Below are 20,439 nucleotides of genomic sequence, written 5' to 3' on the forward strand. Positions count from 1 at the left end.
CAATTCAATTCAACGTTTCATCTTTTGAGGAACCTCCACACATTTTCCACAGTGATGCACCATTTCACATGCCCACCAACAGTGCACAAAGATCCCATTTTTCCACATTTTTGCCATTTGTTATTTCCTTTCTTCCTTCTTTCCCTCCCTCCCTCCCTGTATTTATCTATAGTGGCCATTGTAATCGGTATAATGTAAATTTTTAACTATGGTGAGTGCAACAAAGGGGAGGTAAATTGTGCTAAGAGAACATGTACTGGGAGGATTTAACCTGGTCAGGGATGCAAGGAGAGGCCCCTTCAGGAAGCAGTGACTCATTTGGGGTCTGAGAATTATGTAGGCATTGGACACATAGGAAGCAGAGACCAGGGCATTCAGGAAGTGAGGTGAGTAGGTGCAAATGCCCTTCGAGAGTACAAGAGGGGCCAGGAAGTGAGAAGAGACCAGTGTGCGTATGAGGAGGAGTGAGAGGAGTATGACAGGAGCAGGGGTCAAGGCGTCACAGGGCTGGCGGGGCAGGAGGATGACCTGAAACTTTATCCTGTGGGTGACAGGAAGCCAGATACAGTTGTTACTACATCACATTTATGCTCTGGAAGACTATTTTGGCTATAGTAGAACAATGATCCAGATAGACTGGATGCTAAGACACTAGTCACGAGTCTACTGAATAGTCCAGACAAGAAATACTGCACCACTAACAGGGATGGACCAGAACTGGATGGCAGGATATGCGTGCACAGGATACTTCAGAGGTAAAAATGACAGAAGGCTTAGATTCAGTGCAATGATGGGGGAAGGGGCCTGAAACTTTAGGAGGATACAAGGGCAAAGGGTTTGCACAATCTTAGGAATTGCAGAATAATCCTACTTAGAAACGGCCACTCATCAAATAAATTAACTATGTGTTAGGAACAGATCTAACTGAATTTCAGGGGCGTAAGTTATCATTGCTCAGCTGGTTGGAGCATGACAGAGATGTGACCAAAGTGCGGGGTCCTGACCTCTTCTCCTCCACGTTCAGGAGGAAAGGGTTGGAGTCTGAGCTAACACTTTGGAAAAGCAACTTGAAGTCAGACCCACACTTTATAAATCTTGGTTTATAAACTCTGCTTAAAGCAATTAATAAACATACAGTAACCGCTCAGTTGCCCCCAGATTTTATTTTTTAGGGTAAGTCTTGTGTAAGAGCCAAGACCTTTTTAATTGCAAGTGGCTGAAATCAAAGTCAGGAAGTCTACACTCTGGGTGCGGGGGAGGGACTTCGAGAATCAAGCCTCTCCCAGATACTTAATCTTATCTGAGGCTGGGTTTTCAATTTCTTAATCTTGCTTGCACTAAATTTAGCTCTGAAGAGGACATCTGTGTTTCAAAATTTCTGTTGGTTAAGAGCTGGGCTGTCAATATAGCAGCCATTGGCCAGAGGTGGCTATTGAGCCCTTGAAATAGGTCTCGTAAGACCTGAACTGTACTGCAAGTCTAACATACACACTAGATTTCAAAGATTTAATACAGAAAGAATATAAATTTATCTCACTAATAATTTCTTTTAATGTTGATTACATGTTGAAGTGATAATATTTTGGAAATGTTGACCTAACTATATTAATAAAACTAATGTAACCTGTTTCTTTTGACTTTTTATATTGGGGCCACTAGAAAACTTAAAATTACACATGTGCCTCCCATAGATTTCTGGTGGATGGCACTGCTCAGGAGCATCTGCCCCTAGGCCATTTTGAACTGCTGACTGCCAAGAGAAAAGCTTCTATTTCCTTTCATCTCTGTTTTTAAACAGTTCATTCTACGCAAGACATCTTCTTTGTGTTGGGTCAGGGAGGCAGGGGAGGGACATGCTGAAGGCTACAAACAGTAGGCAAAGTCCCCTGGTGCTGTCAGCTGGGAGACTCACAGCAGGACAAGGTCGCCAGCTGCGACATGCCAGGGACTGCCAATTTTCCAGAAGGGAGAGGAGAGTTCTATCATATCTTGACCCAGCCAATTTTACCTCTGTGTCTGTAACTTATTCATTTCTTCATTAATTAGGACTCTTCTCTGGAGTACTGGGAATCCAATTTGAATGGTTTTATGCAGAAGTGAGAGTATGTTGGTTGATGTGGACCTACGATTTCGCGGGTGCCCGCTGGGTGCAGGAAGGCACTTGGTCTGTCATCTAGCGTGATGCACCCCAGCCAGAGCTCTCTCTCTGCTGGCACCTGGCAGGTCCAGGCTGATCGCACCTCTATATGACAAACCAGGGGCAAGCACTTTCCCCTCCCTTCCTCAGTTTCTATAGAGAATCTCTGAGCAGTCAGAGTGGTCCGGGGTGGATCACCCCCATGCCCATCCCTGAATCGACTGCTGTGACCCATGAGGTGAAGTTCCTGGTTGCCAGTCCAGACGTGGGGTGCAGGTGGAGCTGGCCCTGTCTGAATGCATGTTCTGAAAGACGGGAAGGGGTTTAGGGGCTGTGACCACAAAAAGGGGAAATGGATGTAGGGCAGACGATGGCTGGATGACCAGATGCCACGCACCCGGGATGCAAAAGGCATCCCGGGCTGCGGAGCAGGGTGGGCGGGGCTTGCACAGCGCACAGGGAAGGATCTTTCAGTTTCTATTCTTTATCAAAATCAGGTTGCAATAACTAATTGACAGACCTGTGAATGAAAGGGCATGCCCGGCACAAACACAGGCAACCTAGATTTCTCTTTTCCTTCGTCAGCCAAAGGAATGCCCAACCCTTAGGACAGCTATTAATCCAGGTCGTTAACACATACGATTTTCTCAGTGGGTATTTTTGGCACTTTATAATGCCAATGCAACAACAGTAACTGAAAATCTCACCTGCTTTAAGTCCTCTCACTGCGCTGGTCTTCTTGGATGCTGTCAACAATAGCTTTGCATCATCATTTACAGAAAATAGGAAACCTCGGCACATGCTCAATAGCATGCTGTGACGCCATTTTCTCCCTTCTTAGACTAACCACACTGGCTACCTTTTGTTACCCAAACCCTTTACCTGGTCGCCTTTCTTAGGCACTTCTCTACCTCTTAAATAGAACAAGCCTAAAGAACACACATGTGTCTGGGTTGCAGAACCACCACTTTGGGACCCAGAGAAGACTACCTCCCTCTGCAGAAGCCAGAGAAATAAGTCCCTGAGTGGAACCTCATTCCTGCATCCCCTCCGCACACATTCCCACATGTTTGGAGAAAGGAATAGTTCAAAACCACATCACACATACTCTGTGACCCCTGAGTATAAATATTACAAACAAACAAAATCAGCACGGAATGTGTACTTTAATTGGCTGACAGGTATTTTAAAAAATGAACATCAGAATGAATGGCAAATGCCAACACTGCAACAAAACCTTTAACAGGAGAGAAAATAACTCCATCAAAGCCACCTGGCCTCTAATTAGCACACGGCACCCTTGAAATGAGAGGCCAATATAAACTGCCAAAATAGAGAGAAGGGTGCAGCGAGCAGGGACTAAAACGACTAGGGCTTTCCATGACATGCCCTAAATAGAGAGGATGTGCGAAAGCTGCTTTACTGGGGTCCGTGGGCGGAAGAGTGCGGCTCAAACACCAAGTGTGTGAATGCCTCCCGATCTACATTTATATTTTACAAATTCTCTTACACTGCAGAGTAATTCACTTCAGATAAAAATCAGAATTTTAGGGAAATTTGACTGACATTTATTGGATAGCTGGTTTGTAGTCCTTGCGTTTCTCATCGTGACAGAGTGTGGGGAGGTGGGGATCGTACCCCAGAGCCCAGTGGGTTCCCAGCCCCGTCTCCACCTGACACAGGTCCACCTGACATGGGTCCTGGGTCTTTGTTTCTAAGCCTGTTTCCTTCTGAAGTTCAGAGAGCAGATCATCAGGTGAGCTAATGCTGACTTAGTTATGTATGATATCTGTGTATGTAGAGCGTCCTTAAATGAATGTATATTTTGTCTGAGACAAAGCAGTTTTCCATCAAACACTGCCTACTATTATTTACATGCTTCATTTTCTTTAATGTCCCTATTAACTCCAAAGACGGGTACTACCTACTTCATACACCTGATGAAACTGAGGCTCAAAAATAACACAGTTATGGATATTATGAACAAGAGACTTAACTTGATAAGTTTCTTAGGCATTAAAGTTAATTCAGTTCAAATCCTACTTTCACTGTCAGGATTTGCTCTGAATGGAAGGAAGTCTGATTAGGGTCACTTTAATCCAGACTAATTCTGATTCTGTTGATTGATTCTGCAGGACTTGCAGAGACCAACCAGGGAAAAAATGAATGCTGGCCTCATTACTGCCTGTAGAAACAATGTGAAATCACTTTAAGGAGCTAACAAATGTTTTAACATATACTTTCTGCCTTGTTTGGTAACAGGAAAAGAAAAACAGAAACAACCTGGTGTGACAGGTAAGGACCACAAAAGTCATTTTTGGATAGAACTGTTAACCCGATACCTGCATTTTCTGATTTTAGAGCCCAAATATTCACAGACGGGTGAGAATTCACCTAGATATCCCAGATCAAGTGAATGTGTTTGCTTTTTTTTGTTATGTTTTCAACTGTTTTCAGTTCTAGTGATTGCCTTGGACAGGGATTCACATGGGGAGCCTGCAAAGAAGGTAGACATATACAAACGGGGGAACGGGGGTGCCTGGCCTCAGGCAGTGTTACACATATAGCGACACCAGGATGCCCACACCCTCGTTGTTTTGCTCATATTGTTGTTTATTCAGATAATGATGTCATCCAGAAACAGAGGGCGTTTCTTCTTGTCGGTCTTATGATTACACAAAATGCACAAGTTTAAAAAGCCAAAATGCAAATTGGACTTCAGCAAATAATCTGGCCAAATTCAGTATACAAGAAAACAATACAAGGATGATGCCAATATGTTATTTCAAACCAACAGGCAAGTTTCTAGTGACTGGACTTCCTACCTTATGATGAAAGACTGGTTCTCACACTAACCAGGCCACAGGCTCCTGAAATACAGTATTTGAGGAAAACAGGACCTACTCTATTCAATATTGCTGTATTACAGAGAATTTCAATCAGCTTATAGTATCCCTACTAGGTGCTTGTGATGTCATTACATAAAACACTAATAATTGCAACACTGAAATAACTCTTTACCAGATCTTTAAATAAATCTATAAGCATCCATTTTCGGGTACAGTATAATATAGAATGTTAAAGCCTTAAGCCTGTTTTTAAAATCACCTATTTCCTATGTACCTGTGACTGTATGTTTATAGTCACCTATGTACTTGTGACTATAAGAGAAACACCCAAATCCACCTGTGGGTGAAGAGCGTTTCCTATGCACACTATGGCAAAGGCCGAGCCTTTTGGGGTAGCGAGGGATGCTGGGCTTTGGTGTCTCAACAATTGCGGAAGAGACTTCTGTTGTTTTTGTCTTTCTGTTCCATCTTTTCAAAGCAGCGGAAGCTGGAGGTGGCATCCCTCCTGCAGCTGAACAACTCTGGATGCCACGAGCAACTGTGTCATGCACAGCGAAGGCCATCTCTGCAATGGACTTCTTGCAGGAGCTACATGCTTCCGTCCCAGACACCCTGAGCAAACATCTGCTTCTGTCTCCTTCCGGGTTTTGGAACCACTCCCTGCAGCACGGGGGTCTGGACCACGCTCTGCCCTGGAGTTGGGGGTGGAAATGCCTCTCTACGGTGCTGGGCCTCTTGCACGAGGCCCAGTATGTGGATACAAACTGGGTCTCCTTAAGAAAGGGGCAAGGAGGATGGATGCTGGGCATAAACACCCACATCCCCACCAAGGAAACTCAGCGAGAGGACAAGCCCATGCCCGGCCCCCGGGCAGCCTCTCTGCACAGCCATTCTGAACCTGCAGCTGAGCACAAGCTGCTTGGAAACAAAACCCCTCTCTTTCTATTTCATGTGGAAAATACCTGGGCCTGAGGTCTCACTGGCCCGCAAAGTCCAGGAGAGGGCAATTACTCAAGAAGATGAGTAATTAATCTCTTTGATTCAATGATGGCAAAATGGCAACCATTCCCCCCTTCTGTTTACTTTTAGTCCATGGGGATTTGCATTGTGTATACACAAGTGTGTATATAAAACTCAAAAGTAAACTCATTCCTGTATTTAGGATAAAAAAAAAAAAAGTCTGCCATATGCCAGAAACTGGCTGGAGCCCGGAGCTTGGCACTGCAGACAGAGTTAGCAGTTTGTAGCCTTTGAAGTGAAAGGTTTTTTTCCCCCTCTTTTACTAGCAATGAAAAGAACATTAAAGGAAAAAGTGCCAGAGTTGGTGAGGAGTATTTTTCCATGGTGAACGATGTAATGTCTTTTGGAATAATCCTCTATTTAGAAAGCTAGATGCAGTAAAGCAGTCACTGGGCCTACCTGCCATGTCTTACATAACCACTGAGCATGAGACATGAATGCCTTGTAGACATCTGAAGCGTACCTTTTCTCCTATAATGCACAGCTCTGGCTTAAACACTGTAATGGAGTAATTCTTCAGGTGTTTTACAGCAGTGCTTCTCAAACTTTAAAGGGAAGAATAGCCTGGGGATTTATTAAAATTCAGAGGCTGGGGCTCCACACCTAGAGATTCTGATTGTGTGTGTGTGTGTGTGTTGCAAATACCTTTTTTTTTCAGAGGGGGGAGGTTGTCATCTTGATAAGCAACCCAGATGGTTCAGAAGCAGGTGGTCAATGGATCTGACTGAGAAACATCACATCTAGAATCCATAAAATGTTAAAAAAATTCTTTGGGCAAAAGAATTAGTTTAGGTCACAATATTCCAATGTATAAAAGTTCAAAAGTAATTTATCACTCCAGGAAAAAGAGGAGCAGGCATGCTTTACATTTTCCACAGGTTATCTCATTGTATAGGATTCTGACTTTGCTGATAAGGAAATTAATGCAGAGGTTAAGTGATTTACCAAAGGTTACAGAGCTAGCTGGGGCAGGTCTCTTGGCTTTTAAACAGAGGTGAAATAAGAGGCATCTCCTCAGATACTCTCAAAGTAAAAAGCTTTGAGAAATACATGAAGAAAATAGAAGCACATTTCCTGATCCAGTTTTAGATCAAGTTTTCCCCATCTCTGTAATGCAAAGCTGTACTTTAGCAGACAGTTTTGAGCTAAAGGAAGTTTGTAATTTTCTGCCTTCAGGCCCTGGCTTTAGGAACCCTTTATGGAGAAGCTTATGACCCACAGTTATGCTACTGGGAGAAAAAAACACACATGGTCCCTTAAGGCAAAACATCGTAACATATTTTCCCTAGCTGAAATTCTGGCATTAATGAGGAGAGATACACCTGAGCTTTAAATTCACTTTGGATCTAGCTTGGGCCTAGAAAAGCGGGAACACAGGCTTCTCCTTAAAATCCCAGAAATGTTGCATTTTTCAGGAGAGCAAGTATATAGATGACTTGATTTCTGAAGCCTCCACTGGGAAGTCTGGGCTCGTTGTCTGGTTGGGTCTCGTGGACTGCATCATGAGGTGCTTCAGAAAAGAATAAGACACTTTGACAGGGGGAATTATGCTCATTTCACAGTCCCCTTCCCTCTGTCCTCAAGGGAAAACTTGCCTTCTCCCTTGGTAGGTAAGTGCCAGATGTAATGGACAAGACAAAGAAATACTTAATCAAATTAGCTTAGAAAACCCCAGCAGAGACAAGGCATCTTTTCCACAGTTTGAGATGTTATGAACAGACAGGACATCTTGTGTGTGGAGTCGGCCTGTGGCTCCTGGTGAGAAATGCCGTTTGCCATTAGACATTAGTGAAGTTCTAGAGCTCAAAAGAACCATGTTCATTCGCCAAAACCTACTGCTTTGTGAACCACAAAAAAATGGGTCATAAAAATCACCACGAGAAATACTCCTAAAATAGTAACAATAATAGTAATAACAACAATAGCAATAATAATAAAGTGCTCTTTTCCCATTGTACCCCTCACTCCTAAGTATTCCTTAACTGTCTCAGTCAGCTTGTGCTGCTGTAACAAAACACCACAGACTGGGTGGCTTCTGAACAATAGAGACTTTTTAAAAATTAAAGTATCATTGATATACCATCGTATGCTGGTTTCAAACATACAACACAGTGGTTCAACAGTTACGCATATTATGAAATCCTCACCCCCTCTAATGCGGTTACTATCTATCAACGTAGTAAGATGTTACAGAATCATCGACTATGTTCTCCGTGCCGTACTACCGTCCCTGTGGCCAATTTATACTGTGACTGCGAATTACTGTGCCCCTTTATCCCTTCACTCCTCCTGCCTGCCCCAACCCCTCCCCCTTGGTAACCACTAGCCACTTCTCAGTGTCTGTGAGTCTGCTGCTGTTTATGAACAACAGAAATGTGTTTCTCACAGTCGTGGAGGCTGGGCATCTGAAATCAGGGTGTGTGGCACTGTTGGGTTGGTGAGGGCCCTCTTTCAGGTTGCAGATGTCTAACTTCTTGCTGAGTCCTTGCATGGCAGCCAACGAGTAAACCAGCTCCCTGGCCTCTTCTTAGAAGGGAACTAATCCCATTGCTGGCCTCTTCAGCTCCCAAAGGCCTCACCTCCAAAGACTAGCACACTGGGGCTTAGCTCTTCAACCTGACGGTGGAGGAGGACAGAAACATACACCCCATGACAGCGGCCTAGAACCAAAGGGATGGGCGGGCATGGCGTGGGCAGCATCCCTACACCTGTGCCCAGCTGTCCCTGCGACTGGATGTGAGTCCCCTAGGGACAGCAGAAAGTCTTTCTGAGACTTCAGGCTAGTTTTAGCCACTATCCATCCCAGTGATTTTTCCAGAAGTGTTAAAAAGAATTTTTTTTTTAATACCACTCTACTACTTTTCAAAAAGTGAACAAACCATTGGGCAGCAAATACCAGGTAAAAAAGTATTAAAGTTGGCTCTTTCTTTCCTGACACCCTGCTCCCCATGAATAGCCACCCTCGCCAGGAGAACAACGAGAGATGACAAATAGCACTTCCAACACAGAGGGCGACCCGCTTAGGAATCATGTGACATGGAAACGACACTAATCGTATCATTCAATGTCTATGGAAAACCTCACCGCAGCCATCTATGCTCGATTTCAAAACAACATCATTTGTCTCATGGAAACAAGCCAACCAACAAATATGTTAAATCCATATTGTTTAATTAAAAATAAAAAGTTTTGATACCAGGAAAATATGATTTAGTATTACAATTTCCTTGCCTTTGAATGACAGGAATAGCCCATTAAATTTCTTCAGGAAGTCCCCAACTATGGAAACTTCAGCATTGAGCTGAGCCTTTGAACCACACAGAGCAGCACATGACTCAGAATAGAAAAGTGGGGTGTTAGTGATTCCCCCACACTTGGAACGTCAACCTATTGACCAGCGTGAGAGGCAGTGATCAGCCTAATTCACGCACATGGGAACTGCAGTTACTGATGCAAACGTGTACAGAGGGCACTCGCTACAGTGTCTCTGTTGAGGGCCGAGGGAGGGGCAGTCTTTCAAAGGGATGGGCTTTGCTGCCCAGTCACACACCTGGTCCCATCCCATCAGTTGTCACTCTTCTCTAATTTGGGAAACTGTCTACAGCAGTTGGCTGCAGTCCCTCTTATGTCCTGCACCATAAAATTCCCCGAATGAAATATTCATCCGACCACACTCACCCTTAACCAGGAGGAAGAAAACATGAAACTGATACTCTAGTCACCAACGCTTTCCCAAGTGATGATTGTTGTGATTTTCTTGGTTTGCGTTTTGTGGACGAATCGCATTGCTTTAAAATACAATTGATTTCTTTAAATGTACACAGTAGCTTTGCTGGGAAATGCTCATTTTCCGATAGAACCATCTTCTCGATTCATTCAAAGGCCTGTAATTTTCTCTATTACTTGGATTTGAAAAGAACTGAAAAGTGTATTGTGTGTTTGGGCTCATTCCTCACAGGTAGTAAAACTGTATTGGGGACACATACATCTTCACTCCCAGAGGCCACGTACACCCTGCTCTGCACCTGCGCCCAGGGTGCTCCCGGACATGGAGGTGCAGCCGCTCACTGATTCACCACGCAAAGGCGAGCGGTGCCACCTCTGGAGTATCTCACACGAAACAGCTGCTGGACGTGTGTATCTCGACTCTGATAGACCCAGGACTTCAGGCTCATTTCAACAGAGTAAGTAAGGCAAAGAGAGCAGCTGGGTCTGCCATGCATAGGTCTGCCCCTAGAATATATATCCCCTGGGGCAGGAACTCCAGTGGAAGCCCCCCACCTGCAGCCCTTCTCTTTCCATTCTTGATCCTGTACCCCAGTACAAGCTTCCTCAGGCAAATGTGGGTGAATATACCAGTGCAAACAATACAACGGACCCAGGGTGTATCTCTTGCAAATAGATGCCCTCTGGGTCCAGGCTTGCTGCCAATGGCCTGGATCTGGGCAGAGGACCAGGCAGGCCTGGGAAGTGGGCTTTTGGGTGTTTGGGAAGCAAACTCAGGGACCTAGGAACCTGAGGAATGGACTAGAGGCGGGGGTGCTGGCTCTGTGCACTACAGGCTTCTCACCCTGTGAAGAGGACCAGAGTGGGCACAGAGGTCTCGAAAGCACATGGCCTGGGGCAGCCTCCGGCTGGGTCCGTGGGGTGGGCCTGGAGGGCGTGGGCCCGCATAGCCTCATTTGTAAATTGAGGAGGTTTGTAACCCAGGATTGTCAAGCTCTTCTCCGGACCCGATACTGTGGGGTGGTCAGGTCCACACTGTCATCGTGGACGTACCTCAATCTCAAACATTGGACAAAGATAATACAAAAGAAAAGCAAACATGGAAAAAATTCAAATTGAGTTATAAAGGTCTTCAATCTTACCTTTTCTAGGTCAAGAGATGAACAATGAGATATTCTGATTAATAGAATTGTTAGATTTATCTTTCCCAGTTGACTGATTATCAACTCATCCGAGTATACCAATACACTTGACATCAAAACTCCAATCAGTGTAATCACTGGGATTATGAATGACTCAAAACATCTCCCGTTTTCCCAGGGCCATGAACTGTACATATCAGAACTGTGCGTAATTAACACACAATTCATCACGGAAATGCGGACATGCTGGGTAGGTCAGGGGATTCAAGTTGATATTTTCCACAAGAGTTAAAATTTCAGATGCTATCTCTGTGGACTGGAAAACCTCTTTCAGGTGCTTTGATTTGGTTTGTTTTTCTCCTGATAAATTTTGATGGAAGCAGGTAACACCAGCCTCTCCTGAAGTTCACTGTTGTCTTGAGACACGGAAAGCCCACACACAGAAAAGCATCACTGTCGCGGGATGTGGAACATCCATTCACAAGTAGGAGCACTGACCTGTCCTTTCATATCTGGAGCGATGGGAATGGTGGGCCAGATGGTTGAGTAGATGCCGAAGAACACCAGCCAGATCAGCATGCTTCCCCAGACAGCCAGGTGACTGAACTGCAAAAGGAAACCCACTCAGACGGGCTTCTGTGCTGGTGCAGCAGAGCCACGGGAACCCACCTGTTTCGGAATCCCTGTTTTCAACTACCTTTACTTTACAGAAAGACTTGGACGACTCACCAATAACTGGAGAGTTTGATCTTTCTCATTTTCTTGTCTCAACAGGTTTAACAATGAATTCAGGCAACTAGTGGCCAGCGCTGCCCTGACGCTCAAAGTGTGTGCCCTTCCTCTAGACCCACCACATAGTTTTAGCGGGCCCCTCACCGTTGCTCACCAGGAGCAGAGCACCAACCCGGAGCTGTATGAAGCGAGGTCTTACTGATCTAGTAGGTTTGAGCAAACAAAAAGAACCAGATGTTTTAACGTTATCACTTTGAGACTTTGTGATTGCTCTTTCCATTTTCCGAAGAACGTTCAAAAAACCTAGAATGGGTGTTACATCTTAACCAATGCTTTAAGCATCTACGGGAGTACTGATTTTTCTCCTTTTGTCCTCTTAATATGATGGTCCTTGACATCTTCCTTTCTTCCACACTCCATGATCAGATCTGTTATTAAGTTATATTAGCTTTAAAACAAAATACTTACAGAATCTGACCACTTCTCACTGCCTCCTTCTCGAACATCCCAGGCTAAGCCACCATCTCCTCAGACCTACATTCATTGCCAATGCCCCCCAATGGCTTCCCTGCTCCCACATTTATCTCCCACCCTCTCCCATTTAAACATCAGTGACGAACATGATGCGTTGGTTGTAATTCCCAAATGCTAGAAATAATCAAAATGTCTAAAATTGGGGACTCATCAAATAAGTGATGAGATAGCGATAAAACTTAACATTCTTTAATCATGAATAATGATTTTGTGGAAGTATATTTTAAGGCATGGAAAATGTTCAAAATATATTTTTAAATGAAAAAAAGATGATAAAACTGTAGGTTCTGTAATGCATTATTAAAAAATACATCCACAGAACAAAGTCTGGAAGGTTAATCAGCAATAACTTATTTCTTGGTAAAATTATGGAAATTAAAATCCTTTCTGTCCTTCTGTATTATCCAGGTATTTTTTCATACTGTGCATATATATTTGAAATGAGATGACTGTTAATAGCTTACAGGTGTATTCAAGTGCCAAGCAAATGAATCATCAGGAAACTATAGATTGCAAATTTGCCTTGATAAAGATCAAACCACAAGTTTTACATGCAAAATTTAAAATAAGACAGCTAGATATTGCTTGGCATCTTCCTAAGGCTTGAAAAGATATCATACTGTAAAAAATGCCTATGTTGGATAGAGAAGTAATTCTAGAGAAAACTTACTCTGGTCCAAGCTGTTGTCTCCAAACCGGCTTTCAGACAAACAGTCACAACAACATACTGTGAAAAGAATGAGAAATGTGGGACAACGAACTATCCCCAGTGATTTGTCTCCCCTCCAGAGCTCTACCCCCAAGGCAGCTGTACTTGGAAAGCACCATCTTGGTAGCTAATCTTCCAGGGCTTAGTTGTAGGGAATATACAGGCAGGTTTGCTCTAAGAAAAGTCCTTCTTTTAGTGATTGTCTTCTTACAAATAACAGTTACTTTTGCCCTTTTCTTAGCTTGGAAGATTTGGGAGAAATCACCCTCATCGGTGTTCTTTCATAGGTACATGTGAAACAGTCATTCGAAGAATGGGAGAAGCTGTTAATTACCTGTCCAGAAATCCTGACTCTGCAAAATCTTCACTGAAAAATGAGGTAAGTATTTCACAACCATTCTGAGCTTTAAGGAGTCTATAATAGACAGTTTAAAGACTTGAAATAAATAATCAGGAAGCCCTTATGTAAAGGGTCTTGAGAGGCAGAACCCACACATGTGCCACCTAAGAATAGTTCAATAGACAGAGGGATAGACTTACTGTGTAAACAATATTTCCAACAAATAAATAGTCTGTGGCATGACCGTTGGCCAACACAGTATCTGAAAAACAAAGAAGTTACTATTAACTTCCACAGCAGAGCATTGCAATCTATTTTATTCAGAACATAAAAACAGAAGTTTAGGAACATTTATCAAAATGTAAGGGAATTCCGAAAATTGCATCATCTGTGATTCTAATGCCTCCTCTTTCTGATGACAAATAAACAAAATTAGGCTTCCAATAGCCAAACACTTGATCTACGCTGAAATTTACCTTTTCTAAAAAATTTAATATCTCCCTTTGTCGGGTTAAATAAATAGAATAAGAATATATTAATCTATCTTTGTTAATGCCCGTATCAGACCTTTTCCAAGTGTTTGCCTACTATTGATTTCTAATTTTTGCTAAATTGGAACTATAGGCCAATAAAAAAGATAGCTATATGAATACAAAAAATCAATTCATAATTATTGAACTCAAAGAATTCTGCAGGATATTCACTGCTCATGTCCTCATGTGCAGCTATATGAACTTCTGGAGTCTCTCAATTGTGGGCATTCAAACAATTCAGTAAGAGGCATCTAGAAAATATAACTAGAATTTCGAATCTTCAATTTTCACATCTTTTCCACTTTTTTTTTTTAAGGATGATTATTACAATGCATGCAATAGTCACTAAGGCGGAACTCTAATAGAAGTATCTAATTCTTGCCAGCTAGCCTGCTGTGAAAAGTCTGTTTTTTATCCTGACAGGTCAAAGCCTGTTTTCAGGAGTGGTTTTTGGATGACACTGCCAATCTCCTTTTAATCTCTTTTATACTCCAGTTCAGATTGGTGGCCTACAGGCTGAATGCATAAGGATACTAGTGTTCAGATTTCCACCCCTGAGCTGCTACACACAGATTTGGGCTCACTGATTTACCCATCTGCTTGTTGAAGAATCCAACTCTTTTTAAAGAATCAAAATCTGTTTTGTTTTCTAAAACTGATGATCAAGCAGCATTATAGGGAGAATCTGGTAATGTGGGGCCCTGAGCCCAGCTGCAGCGTGAGCCCTTTCTCTTGATCCTAGATAGGTAAATTCGTGAAGGAGGAAAGGTGAACCCACAAAGTGACATCCTGGACTGCATTAAGTACAGACCTAAAGGAGGGATTGCTACTGGGCAATGTACAAGGTATCCTTGGAGAACAGAGAGGGAGATGGCTATTGACTTACAAAAGAATGATCTCAAAGCTTAGGATAGAGGCGGTGGAGACAGACTCCAAACTTACAGGAAGTCATCAGAAGGGAAGAAGTGAAAATGTTCAGAAAGTAAGGGAGAGTTTAAATTAACCTCAAGAAGTATTAGCAAATGGCTTTCAAACCTGTAGGCATTTACTTCTCAGTAACTGGCCCTGAGATGATTTTAATAATAAATGCAACCCTTTTAAAGACATGCCTCCATAAAGAAACAACTTGAAATTAGACAGGAGACCATTTCTTTGATTCTAACATAGATTATAACCTTGAAAGGGGTAACATTATTATTTTATTTACAAAACAAGTATTATTTAAAGTCCACTTTATGCCTGGTGCTATTACTGTATCTTGGGAGACAAGGTTCCTGCCTTCATGGAGTTCACATTGTAGAGAGAGAGACAGAACCTAAACACACTGAGAGAGAAACACACACAAGAAAATGTCAGGTGTAACAAGAGCAATGAAGAAATAGGAGGTGAAGTGATGGAATAGAGACAGGGGAAGCTCTCTTAGACAGGGGGTTTCAGGAAAACCTTTTTTGAGGAGGTGATGTTTGAGCAGATGTGCGCAATATGAAGGAACAAGTGAATGAGTATCTAGGGGGAGAGCATAACAGGTAGAGAGGTGAGCGATTACCAACAGTCAGAATACAGGTAGCGTCGATACGACCAAAGGCTACCACAAAGATCGGTTTGGCTGGAGCCATGCGGGGAGCGGTCAGAGAGTCAGAAGGGGCGCGTCAACGCAGGCTGTGGTGAGGAGTGAGGGTTTCTTTGCCAACCGTGATAGGAAACCAGTATAGGATTCTGAGGATAGAATGAAATGGTATGATTGCACTCTTAAGGGAACAGCCCAGATTTCATGGGAGACTAGATCTTGGATGACCAACAGTGGAATAATAACAAATGCAAGGCTAGTTTGGAAATGATTGTAACAACCCATCTAGGAGGATGATACCGGTGGTGCAGAGAACTGTGTCCAATATGGTAGCCACTAGTTGGCTGCAGTTGCTGACATCTAAATTAGTTATAAGTCTGTTTCCACCAGGGACTGGGAAGGTGGGGGAGAAGGAGGAGTTACTGCTTAATGTGTAGAGAGTTTTAATTTTGGTGATGAAAAAATTTTGGAGTAGATAATGGTGATAGCTGCATGACATTCTGAATGTAATTGGTGCCTCTGAATCATACACTTGACATGGACCATAGAGCTGAAACTATAAAACTCTTAGGATAAAACATGAGTACATTTTTATGGCCTTTGTATTGGCAGTGGTTTCTTAGACATGACAACCAAAGCACAGTGACAAAAAAAAAATAGACAAATAAGACTTCATCAATATCAGAAACTTCTGTGCCTCACAGACAAGCCCATCAAGAGAGTGAAGGGGCAACTGAGAATGGAGAGAATATTTGCAAATATTTATCTGATAAGGGACTCATATTCAGAATATATAAAGAATGCTTATGACTCAACAATAAAAAGACAAATAACCCAAGTGAAAAACGGGCAGAGGAGCAAAAGGTCACACAGTAAGAAACTAAACTTTAATAAATAAGAGCTTGGTCATTCATTGATTGAGTTAGAAAAACAGTCCCCAATGGATAAAAGACAATTTCAAGGGGAAAAGATAACGAAGAAGTACTCCTTTGAAATACCAACACAACACTGAACGGGAAGGGACTATCTCGGAGACAATCAAGGTGGACAGAAAACAAGAGTCATATGACAGAAATTCTGTGGCACATAAGGGAATACAGACACTGCACAAATCTGTGCAGCAGCAGTGACCCCGTGACCTCAGGCCTTTGCTTCTGAGTCAGGGTGGGCGTTTCACTAGTCCGGAGTTTCTTAACCCTGGGCACTACTGACATTTTTCCAGATAATTCTTTGCTGTGGGGACTGTCCTGTGCGTTATATGATGTTTGCAACATCCCTGGCCTCTGCTCACTAGACGCCAGCACCACTTACCCCTAGTTTTCAGAACCAAAAGTGTGTCCAGACATTGCCAAATGTCCTGCGGAGGCAAAATCACCCAGATGGAGAACCATTGCATTAAAGGAAAGAAACATGAGAAGCTGGAGTAAGCACAGAGAGTACACGCTGAAATAAGAGTGTCTAATTTAAGAAGGGAACCCCTTTCTTTCCAGTCAGGCTAAGGAGGAGAGAATGTGGTGGGGCCAACTCTTCACACAATCAGAGGAGAGAAACAGCGTGAGGCTTTAGTGGAGAGTAATGCAATGCAGACGCTCGACGGCCTTTAAAAGGGGGCTGACTCTTGGCTTATCCACGGGACTGAGAGCTCTCTTATGAGGAGAACACCTCCACAGAGCCTCTTTAAGGCTACTGAACACTCTGCTTGCAATCTGGCATGGACAGAACAAAGACACAGGAAGCCTAATGAACGCTTTCCAACCGTAGCTTCTAGAGTTTCGTAATGCACGAACTCATAATGTCCAACCGTAGCTTCTAGAGTTTCGTGATGCACGAACTCATAATGCATGAGTTTCTACTTTGTCATGACAGTAAAGGGCTTATTGGCATTAGATAAAATGTTTACACTTGAGGTAATTTAGCTACACTTAAGGCAACTTAGCGATGACAGGATACGCCTAATATTTCCGTTCATCATTTTGGAAGGATTAACTCAACACTGCATTTTAGTTTTCTGCTTAGAAAAGAGTATCTCTTGCCCCAGTCACAACGAATACCATCTGAAAATAATTTATTCCTCAAAGAAATTCCCAAACCAACTTGAGGTTCTGAGACACGCCAACAGACTCTGAAAAGATAGCATCTTCTAAGCAGGTCACAAGTCATTGCTCTGCACACACTGTTGGGGAAATTCTCGTGGGATAGACGGCTCTCCGACAGGTTGTATTTCAATTGCTTTAGAGGCAAATACTTGTAGGAATCATTCCTTGTGAAAACTTGCCAATAACATACTCCTGAAGAAAAGATCAGCAGTCCTAAGAAATCATTTGTGGATGTGCACATTAATAAACAAAAGTTTGCTAATAGTTCAAGGTTGGAGCAGGCCTTTTTTAGATTGTCCAGTGTATTCCTGAGGCACAGTGCTAACAAATTATTTCTTCCCATTTTGCTTACTCTTAACAGTGCTGTTATGAGTCCAACATTCCACTCAGGGAAACATCTTTCCTGTAGTTTAGCTGTGTTTATTTTAGTCAGATATTTAAAATCTCAAGTGATTTTTTTTTGGATAGGGGAAAAAATGACCCCCAAATCAGGGTGAGTAGCTCGTTTCCCCAAGCCAGCCTTCAGAACATCATTTAACCCCCACCTGTGTCAATGATGGTTAGAATGTTAACTTCAGACAGAGCAGCATGAGATGGGATAGATGGATATTTGGGAAGAAGGGGGCAGTAGGGGCGGAAAGGACAACACAGGTGGAAAAGGACATCGGCCTGCACGGAGGCATGGTGGTAGACTCCTGCCTCACTGGAATGTTCTGGCAACTGGATGAGGTGCGATGGGACTCCAGTGGCGTGCGCCGGAATGGTGAGGTCAGCAGGGACCAACCATGAGAGGCTATAAAAGGGTCCCTATCAAAGAGATCCCTTAAAAATGCAGGTAGAGAGATGTGATCTCAACAAAGCTTCGTTTCTTATCCTGAGCAGCATGACTGAGCACTTCCTAATGGAAAGCTATCATTAGCACACAAAAACTCAACACAGCTCTTAAGAAGTGAGAGGGATTAAGCTGTCTGTGGTATCAGAACATTTAACTGACCTATCTGAGATCTGTCAGCCTTTTGCAAATAAAGGATCAGATTCACGCAGATGACAGCTGAGATGAGAGAGGAGGGCGTTCCTTGTCCCAGCAGTCCAGGGAGGGTTTGGTAAAGAACCTCAAAGAGTAGGACAAATTCCCCATCTGCTTGGTTTGACAAAGTGCTGAGTCACGTTTAGAATGCTCCGACTGTGGCTACATGGGATGTAAAACCGAACACGATGATGGTGCTTACTGCGTATATCAGAAGTCTTGCATGGTGACAGAGCTGGAGACAGCCTCAGACAGCTAGTGTCCTCTCCTAGAGGCCACTGTAATGCTCAGGCTTCAGGATCCACTGGCCCACAGCAGTGGTTGAGCCTGTTCTTCCAGACTTTTATTTGCAAAAGCTGGTTGGATCCGGGGACTGCTATAATGTAGGATCAGCCAAATGCGGTTTCAAAACAAACAATCACTAAAACAGACTGTTGTCAACAACTGGGATAAAACCACAAGAGCCTTCCACATTAGTAGCAACAGACCAGAAATGCTGCATGCAAAAACTTATTTGAGGGAAAAAAACCACAAAAATAACAACAACAAAAACTTCTTTGAAAATATCTGTGGGAAAACCCAGGATTTGTAAGAAAAGTATGCCTTACTTTCTAAACAGACAGAATGATCAAGGAACTTGCTTCAGAATATTCCAGAGGGCGAGGTTGATGACATTTTATAAAGATGCCTTTTCAATTATACTTGTTAAAACATTACATCATTACCCCGCTAAACCACAAGCATATTCAAAAATGGCTCTTGACAGAAAAGCAGAATGTGAAGACCATGTTACAGCAAAGCACTGTACAGTCAGAGAAGACAGCACTGAATAACCAAGAAAACAGACAGGGTGCATTGACATATGTGTTTCTAACGGGGTAAGAATCTGTGGAGCACCTGAGTGAAAAATCGCAGGCATCTCACTCACATACGGCTCAGCTGGGAGAGTTAAGATGGAGGTGGTACCATTCCCTTGACATCAAGGCGTTTGCCAAGAATTCGGCTTGGACAGCAGATGCCAAGTTTCTCCAGCTTTCCCCCTCCCACCCTTTAGCTTCAAGGACTTTGAGCAGCCCTGGGTCTGAGCAGCCCTCATTCCAGAATGGTACCGGGTCTCCGCCCCCCCCCACATTCCCCACTCTCTCCCTGGGTCTCCTAAGACCCGGGAGGGTCAGCGGAGGCACTGCGTCAACCAGCCATTGCTAGGTCAACATCAAGTGTAAAAACGTATTCCAAGTTTCAAATAACTAATTTATAAATAAACTTTGAACTCATCCTGCTCAAATGCCTCTAACTGCCTCTACTATAATTGAAACTATTTTTTCTGCTCCCAACACTATGTACTCATGAAGAGAAAATTTATTTTTTTCTTTCTCTGTAAAGAGTGGTATAAAATATTGGAAAGAGTTTATAAAAGGTAGAGTTTACACAAGTGTTAGTGATTATAATTATGTTCATAACCAGCACTGGGTTAAGTTCCTGGTTATATAAGCCTTTTGTTGGATTTTCTCATCTCTACTGCCATTTCTGATGGGTAAAGTTAAGGATATGAAACTCAAATTTCAATCTTTTTCTTTTTTTCACTTTTGTTTACTAAAAATAGATTTTAAAAAGGAAGTGAAAATGATGGAACATAAACTCAGTTGCCAATGTCAAACAGCCACCTCATGAGGCCACAGACTGGCTTCTTGCTCTCTGAAATGTAGTCATATGACATTCCCCAGACCCTCAGACTAGGTGGGGCCCTGTGACCATTTCTTGCCAGTCAGACATGAGCGGAAGTGATGGATCAGTTCTTGCTAGAGATCGTTGAGAACAAGCAATCTCCCTCTGGTTCTCTTCCCTCCGAGTGTTAAGGCTGAGGGTGAACTCAGGGGTCAGGCGCTAAATGGAGCTCCACTGTATTGAGAAGAACCCAGGGTTTGTTTCAATCAGGTATGGTGAGACATGCAGACATGGAAATGATGTCATGAGGAGGAGGTTTGTACTCCAGATCCCTAGGTACAGGAGGCATGGGATGTCATGCA

The 20,439-nt window shown here is 43.1% G+C and overlaps 1 protein-coding gene across 1 annotated transcript in view; it reads right to left on the reverse strand.

The window, feature by feature from the left end:
* ATP8A2 (ATPase phospholipid transporting 8A2) overlaps nucleotides 1-20,439 on the reverse strand; it is a 544,332-nt gene that overhangs the window by 117,318 nt on the left and 406,575 nt on the right. Inside the window, exons 31-33 of the mRNA XM_036917383.2 lie at nucleotides 13,390-13,451; nucleotides 12,811-12,867; nucleotides 11,373-11,480 (exon numbers count right to left, since the gene is read on the reverse strand). Coding sequence (XP_036773278.1) covers nucleotides 11,373-11,480; nucleotides 12,811-12,867; nucleotides 13,390-13,451 — 227 coding nt within the window. The remainder of the gene's footprint in view (nucleotides 1-11,372; nucleotides 11,481-12,810; nucleotides 12,868-13,389; nucleotides 13,452-20,439) is intronic.

This window comes from Manis pentadactyla, chromosome 2 (genome assembly GCF_030020395.1).
Source record: "Manis pentadactyla isolate mManPen7 chromosome 2, mManPen7.hap1, whole genome shotgun sequence".
Classification (NCBI taxonomy): domain Eukaryota; kingdom Metazoa; phylum Chordata; class Mammalia; order Pholidota; family Manidae; genus Manis; species Manis pentadactyla.